This window comes from Sarcophilus harrisii, chromosome X (genome assembly GCF_902635505.1).
Source record: "Sarcophilus harrisii chromosome X, mSarHar1.11, whole genome shotgun sequence".
NCBI classification, from domain to species: Eukaryota; Metazoa; Chordata; class Mammalia; order Dasyuromorphia; family Dasyuridae; genus Sarcophilus; species Sarcophilus harrisii.
In genome coordinates, this window is record NC_045432.1 from 14,975,195 (window position 1) to 14,996,234 (window position 21,040).

The following is a 21,040-nucleotide window of genomic DNA, read 5'->3' on the forward strand; positions in this document are numbered from 1 at the left end:
GATATATCTATTAGACATTGCAGGTAGAGAGATATCTAACAGGCAAGTGGTAATAGTGAAAATGGAGTTCAGGAGAAAGGTAAGGGCTGGTTATTTAGATTTGGTAATCCTCTGCATGAAGATAGCATTTGAACCCATGGGAGCTGATGAGATGAGCCAAGAAAAAATGTAGAGAAAGGAAAGAGGAGGGTCCAGGAGATAAAGCTTCAGAGTAGAGCGATGCTGAAGGGCTGAATGATGATCCAGTAGAAGAGCAGCTAGGTGGCACAGTGGAGAGAGTGCCAGGCCTGGAGTCAGGAAGACTAATCTTTGGGACTTCAAATCCGGCCTCAGACACTTACTTGCTCTGTGACTCTGAGCAAGTCACTTTCTCCTCAGTGTGCTTCCATTTTTCCCCATCTGTAAAATGAGCTGGAGAAGGAAATGACAAACCACTCTAGTAACTCTGCCAAGAAAACCCCAAATGGGGTTAAGAAGAGTTGGAAACAACTGAAAAACAACTCGATAGCAAAAGGATCAGTTCAAACAGGAAGAGAGTATGTATCTACAAAGAAAATGTGAGAGTCAGAAGCTTTAGAGTTAAAATGAGGACTGAGAAATGGCCATTTGATTTAGAAGTTCAGATCTCTGGTAACTTTGGAGAGGAAGGACAGTTTCAATAGAATGGGAGCATCCAAAGCCCGGTTCCAAGGCTTTTAGGAAGTGAGTGAGCTTTGAGGAAGTGAGATCAGTAGCAGACCTGATTCATCATTTCTAGGAGTTTAGCTATAGAGGGAAGAAATGCAGGACAGTGCTTTGGGGAAATAATATGATGCTTTAAGAATCGAGGAGACCTGTAGGCTGCCATGAAAGAGCCAGCAGTTAAGGAGAATCTGAAGGTGAGAGGGGAAATGGGCAAAGAGGCATGTCTGGGAAAAGATGGCAGGAAATGACGTCAAGAGCACAAGAGGGGTTAAGCTTGCTAAGAAGGACCACTCTTCTTTAAGACTAGAGCAAAGGAAGAATTTCCTTGGTGTAGAAAAGGAGAGAAAACCGGAGGTGCCCAGAAGAAGTGCTTTAAGGCTCTCGGGGAGAAGAAATTAGAAACAGTCGTTCCATATATTGGGGCCAAAACAAGGACCGTAATACAGCCATGAGAGCCCAGTTGAGATTAGATAACACACGTCTGTAATGGTCTCAGCATGGTTATATGACAACTTTTTTTTTCCTTATAGCTGTTCTTAATGCTCTTTTATTAACATCTTTTTAAAATGCCACTTCCCAGCAGAAGCATCTCTTGTAATAAGCACGGTCGAGCAAACAAATCGGCACATTGGTCGTGTTTGGAAATCTATGCCTGTAGCTCACCACCTCTGCCAAGAGATGGAAGGCATATTTCACTAGCAGTTTTCCCTTTATGACCTGTCATGTTGTGGGACTCTCTCCAGCTACCCCCAAGTAAGAATGGAGAAGAAACGGTCTCAAGTTCCCAGCTTTTTAAGCCTTTTTGTAGTTGCTGCTCCCTTTTCCATTAGGCTCTTCACTCAAAGTTGAGCCTAGAACACCAGAAAAGTCTGGCTAGTACTAACTATAATGACTAAATTACCTTGTACTTCCTTCATGTAATATTCCTATTGAACCTGAATTTGATTTAGGTACTGTATTTGAAGAACCTCAGTCCTCGGGTGACTGAGAAGGAACTTGTCTCCTTGTTTGCCCGGTTCCAGGAGAAAAAAGGACCCCCGATTCAATTCCGAGTGTTGACTGGCCGCATGAAGGGCCAGGCCTTCGTCACCTTCCCCAGTAAGTAGCTTCACTCAGTTATCAGTAAGATAGCCACTAAATTATAGCATTTTTTAAAACCAAAAGCTACCTACCAGTTCTTCTAAGGCAGAAGGACAATTGTTTACCTTTGAATATTCGAATTTCAACATATAAAATGTCCACAACCACTAATCAGTTATCCCGTCTGAGTCTCTTGTACCTTCCCTTTTTGACCGTTCCTTCCCACAACTTTCCTTCTGATGTAGTCAGCCTGAGCCTGCTCTGGTGCTTCTTCCTTCCCTTCCCTTATGTCCTAGCTCTCCCCAGATCTCTCTGAACAGTTTTTGCAGCTATTCCCTCACTGTTTTGAAGGAATTCCCTCACATTTTGATTAGTCCCAATTTTTGGCAATGACCATGCTGCTATAAAAATCGGTGAATGTACAAGATTTGTTTTTGTTTTTTGAATGAGAATTCAGGCCAGGTATATTCTTGATATGAGTAAAGGAATATGATTATTTTAGTAATTTTTACAATTCACTGCCAGATTGCCCTCCAAAAAGATTTCACAATTTTGCAAAACCTAGACACAAATGGATTTTGTTTCTCCATGTCCCTGTAAGCACTGACACTTGCTGTTGCTTTTGAACTTTTTGGCATTTTGATAAGTATGGAGATTAACTTTCAAGTATTGTTTTTTTTTTTTTAAATAATTTTGTTTACCCATTTGCAAATTGTTTATATTCTGTTTTTTGTTTTGCTTTTATCTTCTTTTTCAACTTATTTTTTTTAATTTTTAAAGTCATTTTAAAATTTTCTTTATTGCTATATCAATTATCCATGTGAAATCAGTTCAATCTTTGAATATTCATTCACTGAGGACTAAGTTTTTGCTCTTGATTATTTTTATCAGTGCTTAATAAATTTTAGAGATTTACTTTGTCATCCTGGGCAATTCACTTAATGCCTCAGGCAACTCTTAGATTTGTTTGTCATAGAACAGGTGCTGACTTGCATTGAACTTTTCCATATACCTAATGAAATTGCAAGTCCAGTAGTACCTTCTCCCCCCCCCCTTTTTTTTTGCCATATTTTCTTTGGTTTTATAGAGATGTTTTACACTCAGTTGCATTTACCTTGTTCCAAATAATTTCCTCTATTTACTTAATAGATGCAAATATACTTCCCCATCACAATTAAGCTTAACGTATTACTCAATAGTTTTAAGTGGCTGTAATTTAGTGTTGTAGAGTGAGGTGTAGATATATTTGTTATTTTTATGTATCACTATCATTTGCAATAAATAGCTCATAGGTTGATTGACAGTATATGTGGCTTTCTGCCTCTGTAAGCCACCACTTCTCTAGTAGAGAAGAGGGAAATATGGTTCATCAGAATCAAGATTGGTCATTACATGAATCTATTACTTTTTTTTCTTTTATATTATGATCATTGCATATATTGCTCTTATTTGTCTTGTCTTCACGTTGTATCATTTTCTATAAGTTCCATTCTAGTTTCTCTAAATTCCTCCTATACATCATTTCTAATTATTCAATAATATTCCATTATATTTGTCATAATCTGTTCAGCCATTTCCCAGTCGATTGACATCCTTTGTTTCCAGTATTTTGCTCCCACAATAGGTACTGTTATAAATCTTTTGCTATATATGAAACTTTCTCTTTTTTCCTTGTCCTCCTTGAGAAAGTATATGCAAATAATAGCACTTGTGTCAAAGGGTTTAATTTTAATTACTTTTCTCAAATAATTCCATATTATTTTCCAGAAGAGATATCCCAATTTCTGACCATTTCCCTTAACTACATTAAATAATGAATCTTTTCCAAAGTTCTTATTTTGTTTACATGTGCATGTGTATGTCTGTAGCTATATATTAGGCACTAACTTTTTATACATATTTGGTTTAATATCTGGGATCTGCATTCTGTTCTATTGATTTATATTTTGTCCATTTTTGGATAGTTTTGATTACTACTTTATGTTTTAAAATTTGGAAGTACAAGTCTATCTTTAGCATGTATTTTTTTCCAGAGTGCCCTTTGACATTTCTAGCTTACTTTTCCTTATTAATTTTGTTATTATTTTATCTAACTCTATAAAGACATTTTTTGGTATTTCTTGGGTATTACCTTAAATTTGTAGATTAGTTTAGGTGGGATTGACATTTTTACTAAATTATTCTGACCCATGTGTAAACGTGAAACATCCCTCTTTTTTTTATTCGGGTCTTCCTTTGTTTTTCACTACAGCCTTGTCATTCCCTTTTTATAAAGGTCATATGTATATCTAGAGTAATCAGTTCCCAAGCCCTTTAATTTTTGTTGTAAATTAAGTTTCTTTTTTAATAATGTTTTCTTGATTTTTTTTATTTTTAGTATATAAATATACAAATTATCTTTGTGAATTTATCTTGCATCCAGCTGACTTATGAAACTTACTTATTAGTTTAAGTCATTTTTTGTTTGGATGGTTGGCTTTTCTAGATAGAGTATCATGCCATTTGCAAATAACAATATTTTGATCTCATTGCAACATTAATCTTCTAAAATTTTTTCCTATCTTACTGCAATTGCTATCATTTCTAATACGACATCAAATACAAATAATGAAAAGTACTGTTTTGTACCTGCTTTTAATGGAAATATTTCAAATATTTCTCAGTTACTAAAAGAAAGAACCAACATTATATGCCTCAGCTTCATCTTTTTTATTGTGTTGAGGTAAATAAATTTTCTATTCCTATTCATTTTAATTTTTTAAAAACTGGGATTTGAATTTTGGGTTGTTTTCAGAAGGCTTTTTTGGCATCTGGTGATGAGCATGATTTGTTTTTCATTTTTTAATGTATTAGATCAATTCTTCAGCGGATGATCTGTGATCATCTGTATTCATTAGGAAAATGGGTCTATAATTTTATTTTTCATTTTGGATTTCAAATCAGTACCATATTTGACTCATAGAAGGAATTGGATAATGTTCATCTTTGTCTATATTTAGGAATAGTCTACGTAATAAAGGGATTATTCATTCTTTGAAGGTTCATCTAAGAACCCTTCTGGACCAGATGCCTTTCTGCTGGGTAATTCGTATTGCTTGCTTTGAGTTTGGTCTTTTTAAGTTATAAATTTCCTGATGTGCAAGTGTTGGCAGTTTATATTTTTGCAAATAATCTCCATTTCATTAAAGTTCCCTTGTTTGTTAGTAGTAACTGCACGAATTTTGTTGATTTGTGTTTTCTCTCCCATTTTGATTGTTTTGCTAATGGCTTGTGTCTCTTGTTTTTGCTTTTTGGAATTTTTTTGGTCTTAAACAGCCAGGTGATCTTGGGCAAGTCACTTAACCTCTCTTGACCTTGATTTCCTCATTTGTTAAATGAGGGAGTTAGATTAGATTATCTGAGATCCTTTCTAGCTCTAAATCCATGTTCCTATTGTGATTTTCATTTTTCTGGTCTATTTTTTTTTTCTGCTAAACAGCCATTCAGCTTTGGGTTCTTGATTCTTCTGCTAAATCATGAATCAACACTCATTGGTCTTTAGAAGAAGCATGCAGCAAAATTTATTTTGATGCTTCTTTTATTTTTCTTTCTGTGTTTTCCTCCTTCTCTTCCCTTCCCTTTCTTGAGTCATCCTACTGCTGTGCTCCCCCTTATACACACCCCATTCCCACAGTGACCTGTCTCATTCTTCCCTGCCTCTAAGCAATGAAGCATCATTTGAGCCTACCATTCCTTCTGTCTTCTCATTCGCTTAGTGGTAACTCCTCTTTTTAAAGTTACTAGTGATCTTTGTCTTTTTAACTAGGTGGTTGGGGTCAAGTGGCTTGCCCAGGGTCACACAAGTAATAAATGTTAAATGTCTGAGGCTAGATTTGAATTCAGCTTCTCCTGAGTCCAGTACTGGTGCTCTATATCCACTGCACCATGGCCAAATCTGATGGTCTTTTTTTAGTCTTTATCCCTCTTGACCCAGAGCTCATCAGCATTTGGTACTTTTGATTATTCTTTCTCTTCTCGGTTTTTATGATACCACTCCCGTTTCATCTACTCATGTGACCATTCTTTCTCAGACTCCTTTGCTGGATCATCGTCCATATCCTGTCCCCTAACTGTGAATATTACCTATATACCTTCTTCTCTCTCATTTTCTCTCTTGGTCGATCGACTTCCATGGGTTTAATGATCTCTGTGTAAATGATTTCCTAGATCCAGCTTTGATCTACCTCACCAATAATTTTGAACTGTATGTCCTATAGGCACCTCAAGTTCAGCATGTCTCACACCAAACTCATTATCTTTTCCCCCAAATCCAGCCTTCTTTTGGACTTTACTATTTCCGTCAAGGGTTCCACCATCCTCCCAGTCACTTAGATGTGGATCTTCATTGTTACCCTTGACTTCCCACTTGCAGTTCTGCATCCAGTCAAGTGCAAAGGGCTGCGGATTCTACATCCACGATATCTCTCTCAGCTTTTCCTTTCTCTCTGCTCAGATTGCCACCACCCTGGTCCAGGCTCTCATTACCTCTTGCCTCGACTATTATGAGAGCTGGCTAATTTCTTTTCCCACCTCAGGTCTCTACTCTCCATTCCATCCTCCCTCTGGCTGCCAAAGTGATCTCCCTGCAGGATAGGTCTGACTATATCACTCCTCTGCTCCATAAGCCTCAGATGCCAACTCCTTGGGTCAGTATTGAAGCCTTTCAGCCTTCTTATATAATCTATGCCTCTTGAGAGATCCCTAGTGTCCTTCCAAGCTCAACCTAAGTAAATGCCACTTCCTTCAGGAGACCTCATCTCTTTCGCTGCTAGGGCTACTCTACTTACCCCCATGACCCAGATGTATTCATTTGGCATATATTTAGTATATACTTAGATGTGCCCTCCATGGTGTTTCTCTCAATAGAATGTAAGCTCCTTGAGGGCAGGGACTATCTGGTTTTTGTCTCTGTATCCCAAGTGCCTAGCTTAATAAGTGCTTGATGGATTGTTTGCTGTGCCTTTTGTTTTGCTGGATTTTTGGTCATATATTGATGTATGTCTCTGGCTCTAAAGTGTGGATTAGCCATCAAAGAAAGGAACATACAAAGAGCAAGGTATTTATGGGTGATGAGGGAACAGAAGGTGGTTAAGAAACGGTGTATAGTTGTGATGGTTGACAAAGTTTCCAGTTTCCAAGGGCTCTGGCATCCCTTCAACCTTTGGTTTGAGGAACACTTTTTTAGGAAATGCAGATGCATGTCGGATGCATTTTTTTTTTTTGGTTTTGTTGCATTTTCTTAAGTAACTGATTTCTCTACAGAATTAGTTCTGGCTTAGATTTCTCCTCTAATGAACCGTTCGCATCAGTTTCTTCTTTTGTGTACTCAACTGCATCTGTGATTTCATCGATGTGGATATTCCCTTCAACAGTGCAGATTGCAACCCACCTATGCCCGCCTGTCCATGTCTTCCCAGAAGTTCATCGCAGGAGGTCCATCCACTGTGTGCTAGGAGCCTTCCTCGATCTCTCTTGACGTTTCGAAGATGCTTAATGGAATACGTGGGCCTTTTGTTTTTCCTTTCACCACATAAAGGGCCCGTCTTTCTGTCTGGTGCCTTTCTTTGACTCCTTTTGTACTGACAGAAAAACTGGAGAGGACCACAAGCTTCCAGTTACATTGAGATGCTGGCAAATTTTATTATCAGAAGGAGCCAGCTAGCCTTGAGGCCTGATATTCCACCCTAATATAAACTCCCCCGATCCAGTTCAGTCCATGGAATCAAGTTGTTGAGCCCTTAGTAAATTCACTTTTATTTTCTCTTATAGATATGGAGATGGCCCAGCAGGCTTTGCTGCTGGTGAATGGATACAACCTACTGGGGAAAACACTGGTGATAGAGTTTGGAAAGAACAAAACGCAGATGTCGAGGCTTCAGTCAGCTTCTCCCATCCCGTGTGCAACAGATAGGATGACAGAACGTGATGGGAGCTAAAAGAGAAATGGACCAGGGTCCTTAATGTGTTCTCACTTGTATTTGCAACTCACTTCTAGGGTCTGTATATAAAGAACCATCTCATAGGAGAGAGTGATTAGAAAGCACCTAAGAGTCCTTTTCAAGTGTTCATTATGGTAACTTTTGGAAACATTTCCCTCAGTGAGAGACCATGTGGGATAGAGGAGACACTGAGAATAAAGTTTGCCTTCCCCATCCCCCACCCCCTAAGATAGAGTAGTCATCAGATTGTTTCCGTTTGATCTTCCTATATTTTCCACTATCTTACAGAGGCTGACAAAGCTTGCCAGCCTGTCTCCTATTAATCACAAGGGAAGGGTCTCACCACATCTCACCTCCTCTAATTCCCCCCCCAACCCCAGCCAGTTCTCTAGGAGTGCAGGAGAGCAGCCAGCTCCAAAGTATATTTAATTTGTATAGCTTGTCTTCCCAGCTAAACTATATGCTTCTTGAGGGCAGGGATCATTTCTTACATTTCCTTGTCTCCCCCTTAGTGTCTAGCACAGTGCCCTGTATATAGTGGATGGGTATTAAACATTTGTGAGTGGTCGATTCCCTAAAACACGAGAGGCCATTAGAGCATCACCCTGGGAAGCTTTTCCCTTAGAAGGCCTATACTCCTTGGGACCCTGTTCCCCAGAAGTTTCTCCCTCAGCTTTGCCCAGTGACCTGGCTTCCTCTTAGTTTGGCAAGCCCGCTCCTTGGGGCCGATTGAAGACACAAACATCCTGGGCAGACTTTGAATTTCTCTGCTGGCCTCGATACAGCTCTCCCACTCCATAGGGTAGGCCTTCTTCCAGTCTTGTGTTCAGACAGCTTGTCTCCTTTGTTCAGAGTAAACCTTTATGATACTTTCCACATCCAGGGCGTGGACTAGCAGTTCGGATGTCTGTCTCTGAGTGTATCCCATACTCCCTCATCCAGGGTCAGATTAGCTTTCACAAAAGCAGATTCCAAACAGCCTTTGGGGACTCGGGGAAGGGTGAGAGTAGTGTTGGTGGTTGTGGCCAGTCCAGAAACCAAGGAAGGGAAGCAGCAGATGGGCCTGCCCCTAGGCTCCCAGTCTGTGGTGGGACCCATGTTTCCCAGCTCCTACTTGCTCTGTCCTCCTGCTAGAACACTCGCCTGCCTAGATGAACTAGCTCTTCCTCCAGGACCAAACAGTCTCCCACACCCCAATATATCTCATTCCCCCGATGATTTTTTCCTCCCTCGGTGTCCTGGGAACAGTTAAATTTGGAGCCAAAATGCATAGCACCATGGGGAAGGAGGGAAAAGGGAATTTGTGGCCAAGAGAATTTGGGAAGCAAAGAAAGTTTTCATAAACGATGGGCACAGATAAGACTCATCAAATCATGGCTATATGTATACTATTTTGTGATGTACCAACACAACTGTACCGTGGCGTGGGCAGATTACCTGTTTGTGTATTAGGCTTGGTACATTATGTGAATGTGTGTCCATGAGTGTTTGTATATCTGTGGAGAGGTGTTAGAGGGGTGTGTATTTTGTTTCTTTTGTTCCCTGGCTGGGATCAAGGGCCCCTGCTCACTTTGCTCCTGGAAGCACCTGCAGTTTAGCGAGTGCTATTCCACGTTCAAGGGGACTCTTCCCAGAGGGGTGCTTTCTAGTGTTTTCCCATCTTTCTGTTCAAAGAACTCTTAGCTAGTTATTCCTCTCTTCCCTTCTCCACTGTCTCAGCAATGTCCTGTGCGTCACAGATATTAGAACATATTAGAGAAATAGGGATATGTAGAGAAACAGTTTTCTTGAAACTTAGTTACAACACACAAATACAGAATACATGATCAGTAGTTGGGTCCAACAATCACAGGGGCCCTGTCACAGTGAGCAAGAGTTTGTCACCTTTGCATTGGGCTTCTGTTCTCCGACCGGCTTAAGGAGATGTGACTAGACAGCGGTTCGAGGGAAAAAGATCTTGGACGGATTAGTTCAGTGAGTGACCAGTGATGACTTCAGAGGCCTAACAGTGAAGCCCACCTCCAATCTCTGCAGGGAGGTAGCCTGGAGATGCAGGCTGAGGCATACGCTTCAGACATGGCCAATATGTTGATTTGTTTTGCTTGACTGTACTTATTTGTTACGAAGGAAGATTCCATTGGGGGTCGTGGGTGGGGGGAAGTCATTGAGAAGTGACAATGATGTTAAAAAAAAAAAGGTTCAATAAAGCATTTAAAAAGAAAAGAAATGATCTTGATGTTTTAGTGAACTGCAAACTCAGTATGAGCTGTGTGACATGGCCACCCAAAATGTGACTAGTATTGGAGATGCAGGCAGTGCCCCCTGGGGGAATGGACATTCTTTTGTACTGATCCCCGCGATCATATCCAGAGCATCGGTTCCAGTTGTGGGTGCCTTCGGGAAGGACAGGAGGGAGGACAGTGGGCCAGCAAGATTGAGGGGACTCGGGCCAGTTGCATGAGGCTCAATTGAAGAAAGTCAAGATGGCAGTTTCGGAGAAGAAAAGGCTTAGGGGGACGTGATAGCTTTGAAGTTGAAGAGAGATGGGCACCTCTTTTCCTTGACCCCAGATTGCTGAACTAGGACTGTTAGATGGAAGCTACAGAAATGCAGGTTTCAGCTTAACATAAGATGGAAAGTTAGAGGGAGATTAAAAGGAGATTAGTTTCAAAGCACTACTTTAAAAACCTCTTGAGGGTTTGTCCTTAAGGATAACTGAGAAGCATCATGTTGTAGTGGCTCGAGATTTAAGACACCCTCTTGACCTAAGGTCTGTGAACTTAATAGTTTGATGACTTTAGATATAATTGGGGCCCTTTGTGATCCTAGATATCTGATGCATTTCCAAACATGATTCTGAGGAAGGATCCGTGACACAAGGTCTTGTTCTTGGGCTGTAAGTTGTTTTAAAAAAAAAAAAAAAAAAAAAAAAGAAAAGAAAAGAAAAAAGTGTTGGGCCTGCTTTGGTAGGGAAGTTTCCTGTTGAGGAAGTTCCCTATGCTGATGAAATCACTGTCTCTACCCTTAGAAGAAATGATTTCCTCCTATCTATCCTAAAAGGGAACGGGCTGAGGAATAAAGGAACGGATACCTCTTAAACGAGGCCCTCAGGCAGACTGGTGGCTAGCTGGAGTCTGGGATACTAGAGAGGATTCCCAAATCTGGGCCTGCTTGAACTAAATGATATTTGAAGTCCCTTCCATGAATGGGGTCCAGAGTTTAGGACCAAATACCATGCAAAATAGAACCCTGATTTTTGGGAACTAGGAGGTAGCTCTTGTAAACTCTCAATGCGCAACTGATACTATTGAACAAACCTGATGGAGCCAGTCGGGAAGGTTTACATTATGGAGCCTGGCAGTTAGCATAAACAAATGACCACATGTGGAAGGAGTTTGGGCAATTTACTTGCTCAGCAATGGCCTGCATTGGAAGAGGTGTCTCTTCAGAATCTTGCCCAAGTAGCCGGGAGACCCAAATTAAGTGGCTTAACCTCTCTAGAGTGGTAATCTTACTACCTGAAGGTGGACATCCTGACCTCTGCCACCGCTGCCCCTCCTGAATGGGGGGGGGGGGGAGGATTTGAACCCAGTTAGTACTCTTTCCATTGTAGCTCGCCCCCCACCACGTCCGCGTCCCTCATTTATCAAAGGGTGAGAAAGTGAGGTTCAGAGAGATGGGGGGGATCGTGGGGGAGAGGAGGGGATTTGGAGCCAGGGCTCTCAGTATCAGTTAACCCGAGCTGACTCCTCCCTTCCCTCTCTTTCCTCCCTCCCTCCTTCCTTCCTCTCCTCCCTCCCTTCCTCTTCTTCCTTCCTTCCTTCCTTCCTTCCTCCCTCCTTCATGGTTCGGGGCCCCGCGGCCCCCGGACACACACAGGGTGGCTGGAAGCCGCCCCTCGGCCGTGGGCCCCGAGGACGTGTGACCCGGGCTGGCTCGGCCCGAGCCCAGCTCCTCCTTCCTGCCTTTCCCAGCTGGGAGCCAGAAGGAGGCAAGGAGAGGCCCCGCCCACGCCCCGCCCCCGACGGCCTTGGCCTTGCCCCTGAGCGCGGTGGGGGGGGGGAGGGACGGTTTTCAGCGGGAGGGAGGAAGGGAGAGAGAGAGAGAGAGAGATTGAAAGAGAGAGGAAGGAAGAGAGGGGGAAAGAGGGAGAACGGGAGGGAGCGAGAGGCGAGCCCGGGCGGGCGGGCAGGGCGGCAGGTGGGCTCGGGCCACCTCACGGGCACAGGTGAGCCCCGGGGACCTGCACAGCAGCGCCCTCGGTCCCACGTGGCCCCCCTTCGGTGCCCTCGCCAAGCTACCAGGTGAGCGCCCTGCCAGGTAGGTGAGCGAGGAGCGGGAGCCGGGGGGCCCCTGCCGGGCCGCTAGCCGCGGGGCAGCCCCCCACCCCCCACCGCGCTCCGGCGCGGGAGCAGGCGCGGGCGCGGGGGGCCCGGGGCGGGCCGGGGCGGGGCAGCGCGGCGCGGCGCCCGGGCCGCCTCTAGGTGTACAGGGCACTCCGGAATAGGCTGGCCGCCGGCCCGCGGACGAGGCGAGAAAAGCACATAACGGGCGCAGACCAGGCGGCAAGCCCTGCGCTGCGAATGTAAACTGAAGCCTGGCGCGGGGGGGGAGGGGGGCGGAGAGGAAGAGCTGAGCCCGAGAGCCCGAGGGGGGGAGGGGCCGGCGAAGGGAGGGGGCAGGGGAGGAGCAGGGGCCAGGGCGTGGGGGGTGGGGGGGGGGAGCGCAGAGGAGCCAGGGGAGGAGGGGGCTGGGAGCAGGAAAGGGCTGGGAGCGTGGAGCGCTCAACTGTTTGAACCAGAGGCCTGGCCTGCCAGGTGAACCTGCGGAGCTCTGGTGCCGGGGGGCCGGGACCCCGAGAGGCCGGGGCCCGGGGAGAAAAGCGGCCCGGGTCGCCGGCCCCCAACCCTCTTTGAACATCTTCCCTTTAAGTCAGTCAACTACCATTTAATAAGCATCCACTGACAGCCGGGCCTTGGAAAGAACTCCAATGACCTAAATAAAATAAGCTCTGCCATCCCTTAAGTTTCTCTTCTGTGGGAGAAAGAACTTAAACTTAGGCAAGAACATTTATTAAGCTCCTACTGTGTGCCAGGCCCTGTGCAAAGCACTCGGGATGCAAAGGTGAAAGCTAGGCCTTGCTCTGGAGGAACCGCAGTGAAGTGGGAGACACAAGGTGCTCGTCCCCGTGTTCAGACAACTCCAGGCAGGATCAATTAGAGATGGGCAGCCCTAAGAAAGCTCTAGTATTAGAGGGGACCGGGAAAGGCTTCCTGTAGGAGGTGGCGTTTTTAACATATATATAGCCTATATACAAATGATAATTTTCATGTTCAAAACAAGATCCATATGTAGAATAAGCCAAATAAATACAGGGTAATTTGGGGAAAAGAGAGAAGCAGGAGGCACTGGGGATGACATGAAAGACATCCTCTAACAGGGGTCCTCAAACTCCGGCCCGCGGGCCAGATGCGGCAGCTGAAGACCATTATCCCCCTCCCCCAGGGCTAGGAAGTTTCTTTATTTAAAGGCTCACAAAACAAAGTTTTTGTTTCTACTCTAGTCCGGCCCTCCGGCCCTAGTCCAACTAGGGACAGTGAACTGGTCCCCTAGTTAAAAAGTTTGAGGACCCCAGCCTAGAACATCCTTCTCAAAGTGTGGGGTGAAAAGATCCTTGGATCCCTCCTTTCCAGGGTACAGGAAATAAAAACTATTTTCATAATAATCTAAGACATTTAAATGTCAAATATGGTAAATACCAATGGGTGTAACCGACATAAAAGCTCTTGGTCATTTTAAGAGTATAAATGGGTCCCAATTCTAAACAAATTTGGGAATGGATCCTCCGATAGGTGGCCCTGAGAATGAGAGGAAGTGGGATTCATAGAGGGTTAGGGGGGAAATGAAGGGAGAGTACTGGTAAGTCACAGGAGATAGCCTGAGCAGTAACTCACAGATAGAAGATGAAATGTCATGTGAGGGATGATAAGGCCATTTTGGCCTGAGAGTACAGTGTGTGGAGGGAGTACTATTGTGGTTCCAAACCCGTGAGGGTCCAGATGTTGATCCAAGTGCTTTGCACTAAAGATTCTTTTAAATAACTCTTTAAACCTTAAGTAATTGCCTAATTGTGTTACAAATATATCTTATATCTCCACAGACACAGATGCATTATATCCCCACCCCCGGGGGTTAGGCAGTATTTTTTTTTTCCTTTTTGTTATTTTTGAAATTGATTTACAGAACAAAAATAGAGACCGCTGGAGTAATGTATAATGAAAGTACGCAATCGGGTAGTGAAGGGACATAAATGCCAAACCCAGGAGTCTGTATTTGATCCCAGAGGTAATAGGGAGCCCCTGAAGTTTGTTGAGCAGAAGATAGTCAGACTGTGCTTTTTTCCTACTTAACTTTTCAGTGCAGACACTATCCATGTACTGATAGGTCCTGAATATGTGAAGAGATCTAAGTTACTCTTTTCACGAAATGTCACCCCTTGATTGGTTGTTCCTATCCATGAGTGCAGGTAAACTGCAGTATAGCTAATCCCCAAATTGTGGGTGCCATTTGCAAGGTATTTTCATACTTTTGGGGAGTCCAGTGGTCTGAGAATGCCTATTTTAGAGCAGTCTTTTGTAGAAACCTGCCTTGGAAGTTGTACAACATTCCGGGCTCCCCTCCTGGTTTTGGAATACATGATCTCACTCCTCAGACTAATGCAAGGACCAGACCTAAAAAGAGATGTGCTTTCTCTTTCTAAGCTGACTTGCTGTCTTTCTTGGGGTCAAAAGAGGCAATTAAATAATGGCTCTGGCTTAAAAGCCATGAATCTCAAATCTCCTTTCCCAACTCCTCCTAGACTCTGAATAGAGATGATGATATTAACAAAGACTTTGTTTAAGCAAAAGAAATGATCATTTTCTTGTTTAAAACAAGATTGTTTAAGGGAAAATAGACAATCTAGAATTGATTATGGCCAAATTGTTTTACCTTTTTGTCACCGGGGTCCTTTTCCTCAAGGTGCATCAGTGAAATGGCTGAGTCAGATGACGAGAGGGGAATAAAAATAAGAGGTTTGGCCTTAGGAAAATTACTGTCCCCCCACGCCACCCTCAGAATGTATTTTTCAGGCAAGGAGCAGACCTGGTGACTGACTGGTGACTAAATGAAATGCAGAAGTGAGTTTCAAGCCTCCTTGTCACCTGACCACACACAGTCCATTGAGTCTTCTTAGGTTCTCTTAGCTGCCCCACTTGGCCCCCTTTGTCCCTCTCCACATCTGTCCCTCAGGCTGCTCATTTCCCAACTTTCCATGGGCCCCGGATCCAGAGCTATGCCAGCAAGTGATGAGCCACAACCTAGTTAAAGCAAAGAATAATCAAGGGCTGACAAAACACAAGATGATGAAGAGGGTTGAGAGACACGCAGAGGAGAGATTAACTGCTGAGTTAGTGTCAAGTAGCACTTGGGTGTCAGAAAAGAAATCTATGCAAAGAGCAAGTGAGAAGACTGGTGATAATGAAGTGGACTTGAAAATCCTTGGAGTGGTGGAATAAACGAGGTCACTCAAGAACAAAATATGGAGCAGCAGAAGGAAATTAAGGCCAGGAAGCTGTGAGATAAGAATTGGCCTTGGTTCCTTTCTCTTAGGACAGAAGTTTCCCAACCTTCTCTGTGCCTTTTGCTTTTCAATAAACTTTTCCATACTTTCTATTTGGTATGAAATGAAATCAATTCTAGAGTTTCCCGTGCCGGTACATTAAAATATAAAATAGATTGATTAATCTTAGTGAAATGATATCATTTGCCTATCATTTCCCTGTATCCCCTGGAGTATATATACCTCAGGTTGGGAATCTCCTGTCTTAAAAGAAGGAGCAAATCCTGATCAGCTGAAGGGAATGCTGAATAGAAAATTGCCCATCGATAAACCTTTATTAAGTGCCTACTGTGTGCTAGGCACTGGTTCAGATATCTGCTTCCTTAGCAACCCCTGCACCCCCCACAGACACAGTGATTCAGGCAAATGTCAGGAGGGAGTCTGAAAGAATGCGTGAAAGGACAGCCAAAACTGGCATCTTGTTTCAGAGTTTCCCATCTTTTGCAGACCATGCCACAGATGCCAGGGGTTTGGCCTACGTGTTCCGCATAGAAGTTGAGGGGGTCAAGAATGAACTTTGACCTTTCCTGATAATGGTGGTGGAATGACACCTCGAGACCTGTACCGAGTGCTCAGGTAACAAAACATCTCTTTTCTACTACATCTCTTGGTCTATTTTGGGTTCCTGTTGAAGCTTAAATCTTGCCCTTTGTCAGGGTTCGGTATTCATCCCCAAAGATCCTTTTCTAACTCTTTTGATTGCAATACTAGTTACGATACAGAAGGCACTACACCAGGCTCATAGGCATAGAGATGAAAAGCATCGTCAGTCGACTTTATGACAAAGTGGTTGTCACTGGGGGTGCAGAGAGAGAAGGGAAGCAATCCTCCTTCCCCCACAGGGAGCTTATATTTGAAAGGGGAAGATAATATGGATACGTTTACACATACACAAAAATTACACACAGAGTAGTATAGAGTTATAGCATTCCAAATCGAGAGCCGGAAAGGCCTTGGAGCTCAAGTCCAAAGCCCCCACTGTGCAGGGGAGGAAACTGAGGCCCCAAATGCTTGCCCGGAGCCATCCAGCAGAGCTGACAGTGGAGCCCCAGTTCCTCTTTCCTCAGGGCCCGTACTGAATGTACAGTTTGTCTTGCCACCGTGCAGGGTTGGGGAGGGGGGCAGGCAGGGAGAGGAGACAGAGGAGGGAGCCTAAGAGGCGCATAACTGGATGAGACCAATCTCTCCTGTTACAAAGGAAGAAAAAGTGAGGCCCAGAGAGCCCTCAGAGATTCAAATCTAGCTGAAGGATGAGATAAGTACAAAAATAACTGGGTCAAGAGGACACGGAGAAGGTTGGCCTTGGGCAGGAGAATGCCTCTTCAGCCTTTGAGACTATTAAGTGTTCCACATTTTTCATTTTTCAGATTGCTTTCTCTATATCAAATGAATTCTTCCTGGCATCCCTCTAGGATAACTAAAAGGGACGTATGTTGCTTGCTTTAAAAAAATAGTACTGAGAAACTGAGGGCTAAAAATTAAAACGATTCTCAAAAACCAGGGTGTTACCGGAGTGACACAAGAATCGGATTCTATCCCTGCTGCTTTTATTGTAATATCAGATTGAGCTGGAAGGGTTGCCCCCTCCCCCCTTTTATAGAGGAAAAAACTGAGGCACAGGGAGAGGAAGGGACTTGCCCAATGTCATACTTAGGATGCCAGATGTCAGAGCCCACTAAGTTCAAGGCCTTCCTTTTCTATTGAGGGAAACTGAGACCCCAGGAAGGGAAGGGACTTGTCCAAAGTGGCACGGCTAGCGTCAGAGGTGGGGCTCCAGAGCCGGTGGTGTTTCTGCTTCTGCACAATCATTTAGCCTTCTGCTGAGAAGCATCAAAGCTCCATCACCAAGAGGTTGTTTAGAACTCTACGCCCAGGGTTCCTGTGGCCAGTGGTAGGCCAGGAGTCTGGTTCAGCTGAGTTCCAGTGTGGGCTCAGGCACTTCTTAGCTGGGCCGGCTGACGCAAAGTACTTTGCCTTTCTGCCTCCATTTCCTCATCTGTGAAATGGGAGTGATAATAATAGTACCTCCTTTACCTTCCCTTAGTTGAGAATTAAGTGAGATAATATTTGTAAATCGCTTCTCAAATCTTGCTAGTTATTATTATTATTGATTTGAATCCGTGCTGTCTCTTATGACATGGGTTTGGGGCTTATTTTGAGAGTCGCCTGCCCCAGCACTCCCCCGGCACAGCCACTTAGCCATACTCTCTGTGTCAAAAAATCCCCAAAACCCATTAATAAAAATCAAAATCAGATCTTGAAGGCGTCATTCCAAAAGTACATTTCATTTTCAGCGGGTTGGAGGGAGGGGGGAGGGAAATGGAGAGGCCCGTTCCATAGCTGGGACACTAGAAATGTGCCCTGGGCCTTCCCTCGACCAGGATAGGAGTGAATGAGGATGGGCAGCAACCTTGTCCTCTGCCCCTGGTGCAGAGTCGGGACAGGCCCAGCCCCTTACACATACTCAGACGAGTCAGGGCAGTCTCATGTCCTTGGCCTCCATGATGCTCTTCTGGGAGCTTCCAAAAAAGGTATTGCCTTTCATTTCTGAACGCATGCCCCACCTTTTCCAATCCCGGTGAGACATCCCTTGTAACAAAGAATGGCAAAGTAAGAGAAAAAAGCAAAATTGTCCAATGCAGCAGTCGTGGCCGATGGCATATGCAGTGCTCCACACCCATAGGCCCCCAGCTCTGCACAGACACGGGGAAGTGCATTTTCTCCACCCAAGCTTATTCAAAGACTCATTTGACAAGCATTGACTCTGTGCCAAATGCTGTACTAATCCTGGGGATGCTGAGACTCAAGGAAAACAACCTGGAAGGAGTTTATATTCTGGGAGGGGAGGGGGCAATGGGCAGGGGGCCCTGCATTTAGGTGGAGATTTGTTTGTTCTTTCATTTGTGTTGTCATACTTATTGTATGTATTCTCCTGATAACTTTTAAATTTTAAAATAAAAATCAAAATGCTCACTATAACTTTAAATAAAAATTATCTCTTTCCCCCCTCTTCCTACTCTTTGTCTCTTTCTCTCTTCCCTCCCTTCCCCCTTCTTTCCCTGTTACCTCTTCCCTTTCCTTTCTACCTCCTCCCTTCTCTTTTCTACCCCCTTCTTCCCTCTTTCTTTCCCCTTCCCTCTCTTTCTCTTTGCCCTCTCTTCTTTTACCCCTTTCCCCCTTTATTCCCCTCTCTGCTCCTTCCTTTCCCACTTTCCCCCTTCTCTTTCCTCTCTTTTCCTCCTTTCCTCCCCTCGTCCCTCCTCTTTTCCTTCTCCTTGTCCCTTGGCTTTTCTCCCTCTTCCTTGTCCCTTCTCCCCTTTCCTTCCTCTCCCCTCCCCAATCAGGAGGCTTCAGCTACCCTGTTTCTCACAACAAACAAGGCAGGGCTCTGCCCTCCTCCTCTCAGATCCACTGGAGTGCTAGATGCATATCCCCGGACCACACGCCTCCCAAGCAGAAAGGCTGGGCCCATCACCGGCCTGCCTAAAGGTTATGTCTCTGGAACTCTCAGAATCTAGGAAGACTTTTCCCTATTCCAGGTGATGCTTAGCTTGTCATGCCAAGGGTGCCCCTTGCTAAGTACCCTGCATGCCATTGTTCACTTAAAAAAATTTAAATTCAGAATCTAAACGCCAAAAAGGAGCATTATATGCCGGGCAGAACCGCGAAAGAGGCCGTCCTGTGAGACTTCGAATCTCCATTTCTTCTCGCTTGCTTTTTCAGGAAAAAAAAAAAGATGTAATAAATTCCACACGTCACTTTCAAAACTGTCCTGCTCGTCTTTGCTTCCTTCTGAACTTCCTTCTGTACTCTCTGTCAATCAACAAGCATCTCGTAAGCGCTTACTGGGTGCCAGCTCCCATGCTAAGGATCCAAAGAAAGGCAAAAGCCTGGGACCACCCCCGAGGAGCTCACGTCCCGATGGGGTACACAACTTGCAGATGACTTGACACAGACTGGATATATGTTCACAATGCAAATGGGAGGTGATCTCGAAGGCGTAGCACTAGTACTGCGGCGGGGAATGGGATTTGAGCTGAGTCTTGAAGGGAGACCAAGGTGAGGAGGGAGAGTCTTCCAGACTTAGGGGATAGCCTGGGAACCTGCCTGGAGCCACTGGTTCACAGATCAACCAGGACCTGGATGTCAGGGGATCAGAATATATTGGGAAGGAGTCAGTTTGAAGAAGACTAGAAAGACAGAAGGGGCCTGGTTGGGAAGAGCTATAAATGACAAATAGAGGATTTCCTATTGGATCCTGAAGATAATGGGGAGCTGCAGGAGTATATTGAATAGAAAGGATGACACGGTCAGATTTGCCCTTTTGGAAAATCCCTTTAGCAATTGAGTATAGAGCATGAATTAAAATAGGGAGAGACTTAAAGCAGGGAGAACCCGAAGAAGGGCCTCTGCACCAGAGTGGGGGCAGGGCCAGCGGAGAAATGGGGACATCTCCAAGAAGTGCCATGAAGGTTAGGGTGGGTGGCAACAGATTGGACGTGGGAGGGAAGAGAGTGTGAGGAGGCCAGGGTGAGAGAGGGAGATAGGGAGATCTGGGTGGCTGGGAGGATGGCACCATGTTAGACGGTAATTGAGAAGTTGGGGAGATGAGGGATCTGTTTTGGGTATGTTGAGTTTGAGATGCTGGGGGGATGGCCATTTTGAGGTGTCCAAAAAGTAATTAATGCTGCCAAACAGAAGTATAGTGGAGAGGTTAGGGCTGGATTTGACCATCATCCACAGTAAGATGATAATTGGACCCTTGGAAGCTTAGGACGTCACCCAAAGAGATGGTTTAGAGGGAGAAGAGGACCCGGGACAGAGCCTCGAGGGGACGCCTTTAATGGGTGTGACCTAGACAAAGATCCAATAGAGATTGAGGAACATTTTTTTTTTATTTCAATGACCTTTTACTTAGCATCACTACTGTTAACCCTCCTCACTTCTCCCCATTTCCTGACCCCCATTAAAAGTTCAGAAAAAGGAAAAAAACATCCTTTAGCCAAGAAACAGAACCAAGGAAAACAAATCCACCCATTGGCCGAGTCCAAAAATAGGCCTCTGTACCATGTGTCCGCGAGCTCTGTATCAGGAGGCTGATAAAATGTTTTCAGGAGACGTGGCTGATTACCTCTTCTATCCGAGTTCTCAAGTCTCTCAGAGTTGTTCATGGCAGCATTGCTGTCCTCGTAAAAATCGCTCCCCTGGCTCCGTTCGCTTCTGTCAGCTCATACCATCCAGATGCTCTCTCAGAAAGCATCTTTTGTTATTTCTAGTAGAGCAGTATTATTCCATTATATTCACATACCGTGCTCCACTTCCCCACTGGACTTTAAGATGGACTGATCAGCCCTGCTGGTCCCGATCCGGGCCACCTGGTTTTCTACCCTGACCGCCTCATCTGAGGATGTCCCACCCTTGCAGTGAGGTTCCGAACACTGGATCTTTGATGCCATCTTTGGCGTCTTGGGACAGGATGCTGGGGGCCTTTGAGCTCCTGCCCTTGGGGTATCCTAGTACAGTCACTATGATAACTTACCCCACTGGTCACTGACAATCCCTGGGACTTCCCAAGACCTCACCCTGGACTTTTTTTTTTTTTTTTAGCTCCCTGGGTATACTTCTCAGTTCTTGCTGC

General features: G+C 44.6%; 2 protein-coding genes across 4 annotated transcripts in view; both read left to right on the forward strand.

Annotated features, from left to right (window-relative positions):
- The window catches only part of RBM41 (RNA binding motif protein 41), a 35,079-nt gene extending 25,116 nt beyond the window's left edge, over window positions 1-9,963 (forward strand). Inside the window, exons 6-7 of the mRNA XM_012553194.3 lie at window positions 1,635-1,782; window positions 7,573-9,963. Of these exons, the coding sequence (XP_012408648.1) occupies window positions 1,635-1,782; window positions 7,573-7,739 (315 nt within the window). The 3' untranslated portion in view covers window positions 7,740-9,963. The remainder of the gene's footprint in view (window positions 1-1,634; window positions 1,783-7,572) is intronic.
- A 1,916-nt stretch (window positions 9,964-11,879) lies between these two features.
- MORC4 (MORC family CW-type zinc finger 4) overlaps window positions 11,880-21,040 on the forward strand; it is a 42,961-nt gene continuing 33,800 nt past the window's right edge. For 2 of the 3 annotated variants that reach the window (XM_031945258.1, XM_031945257.1), the window contains exons 1-2: window positions 11,880-12,046; window positions 15,850-15,978. The gene's annotated coding sequence lies outside the window, so the exon portion shown is untranslated. Of the gene's footprint in view, window positions 12,063-15,849; window positions 15,979-21,040 lie in introns of all 3 variants that reach the window. The other variant, XM_031945259.1, reaches the window with a different exon arrangement.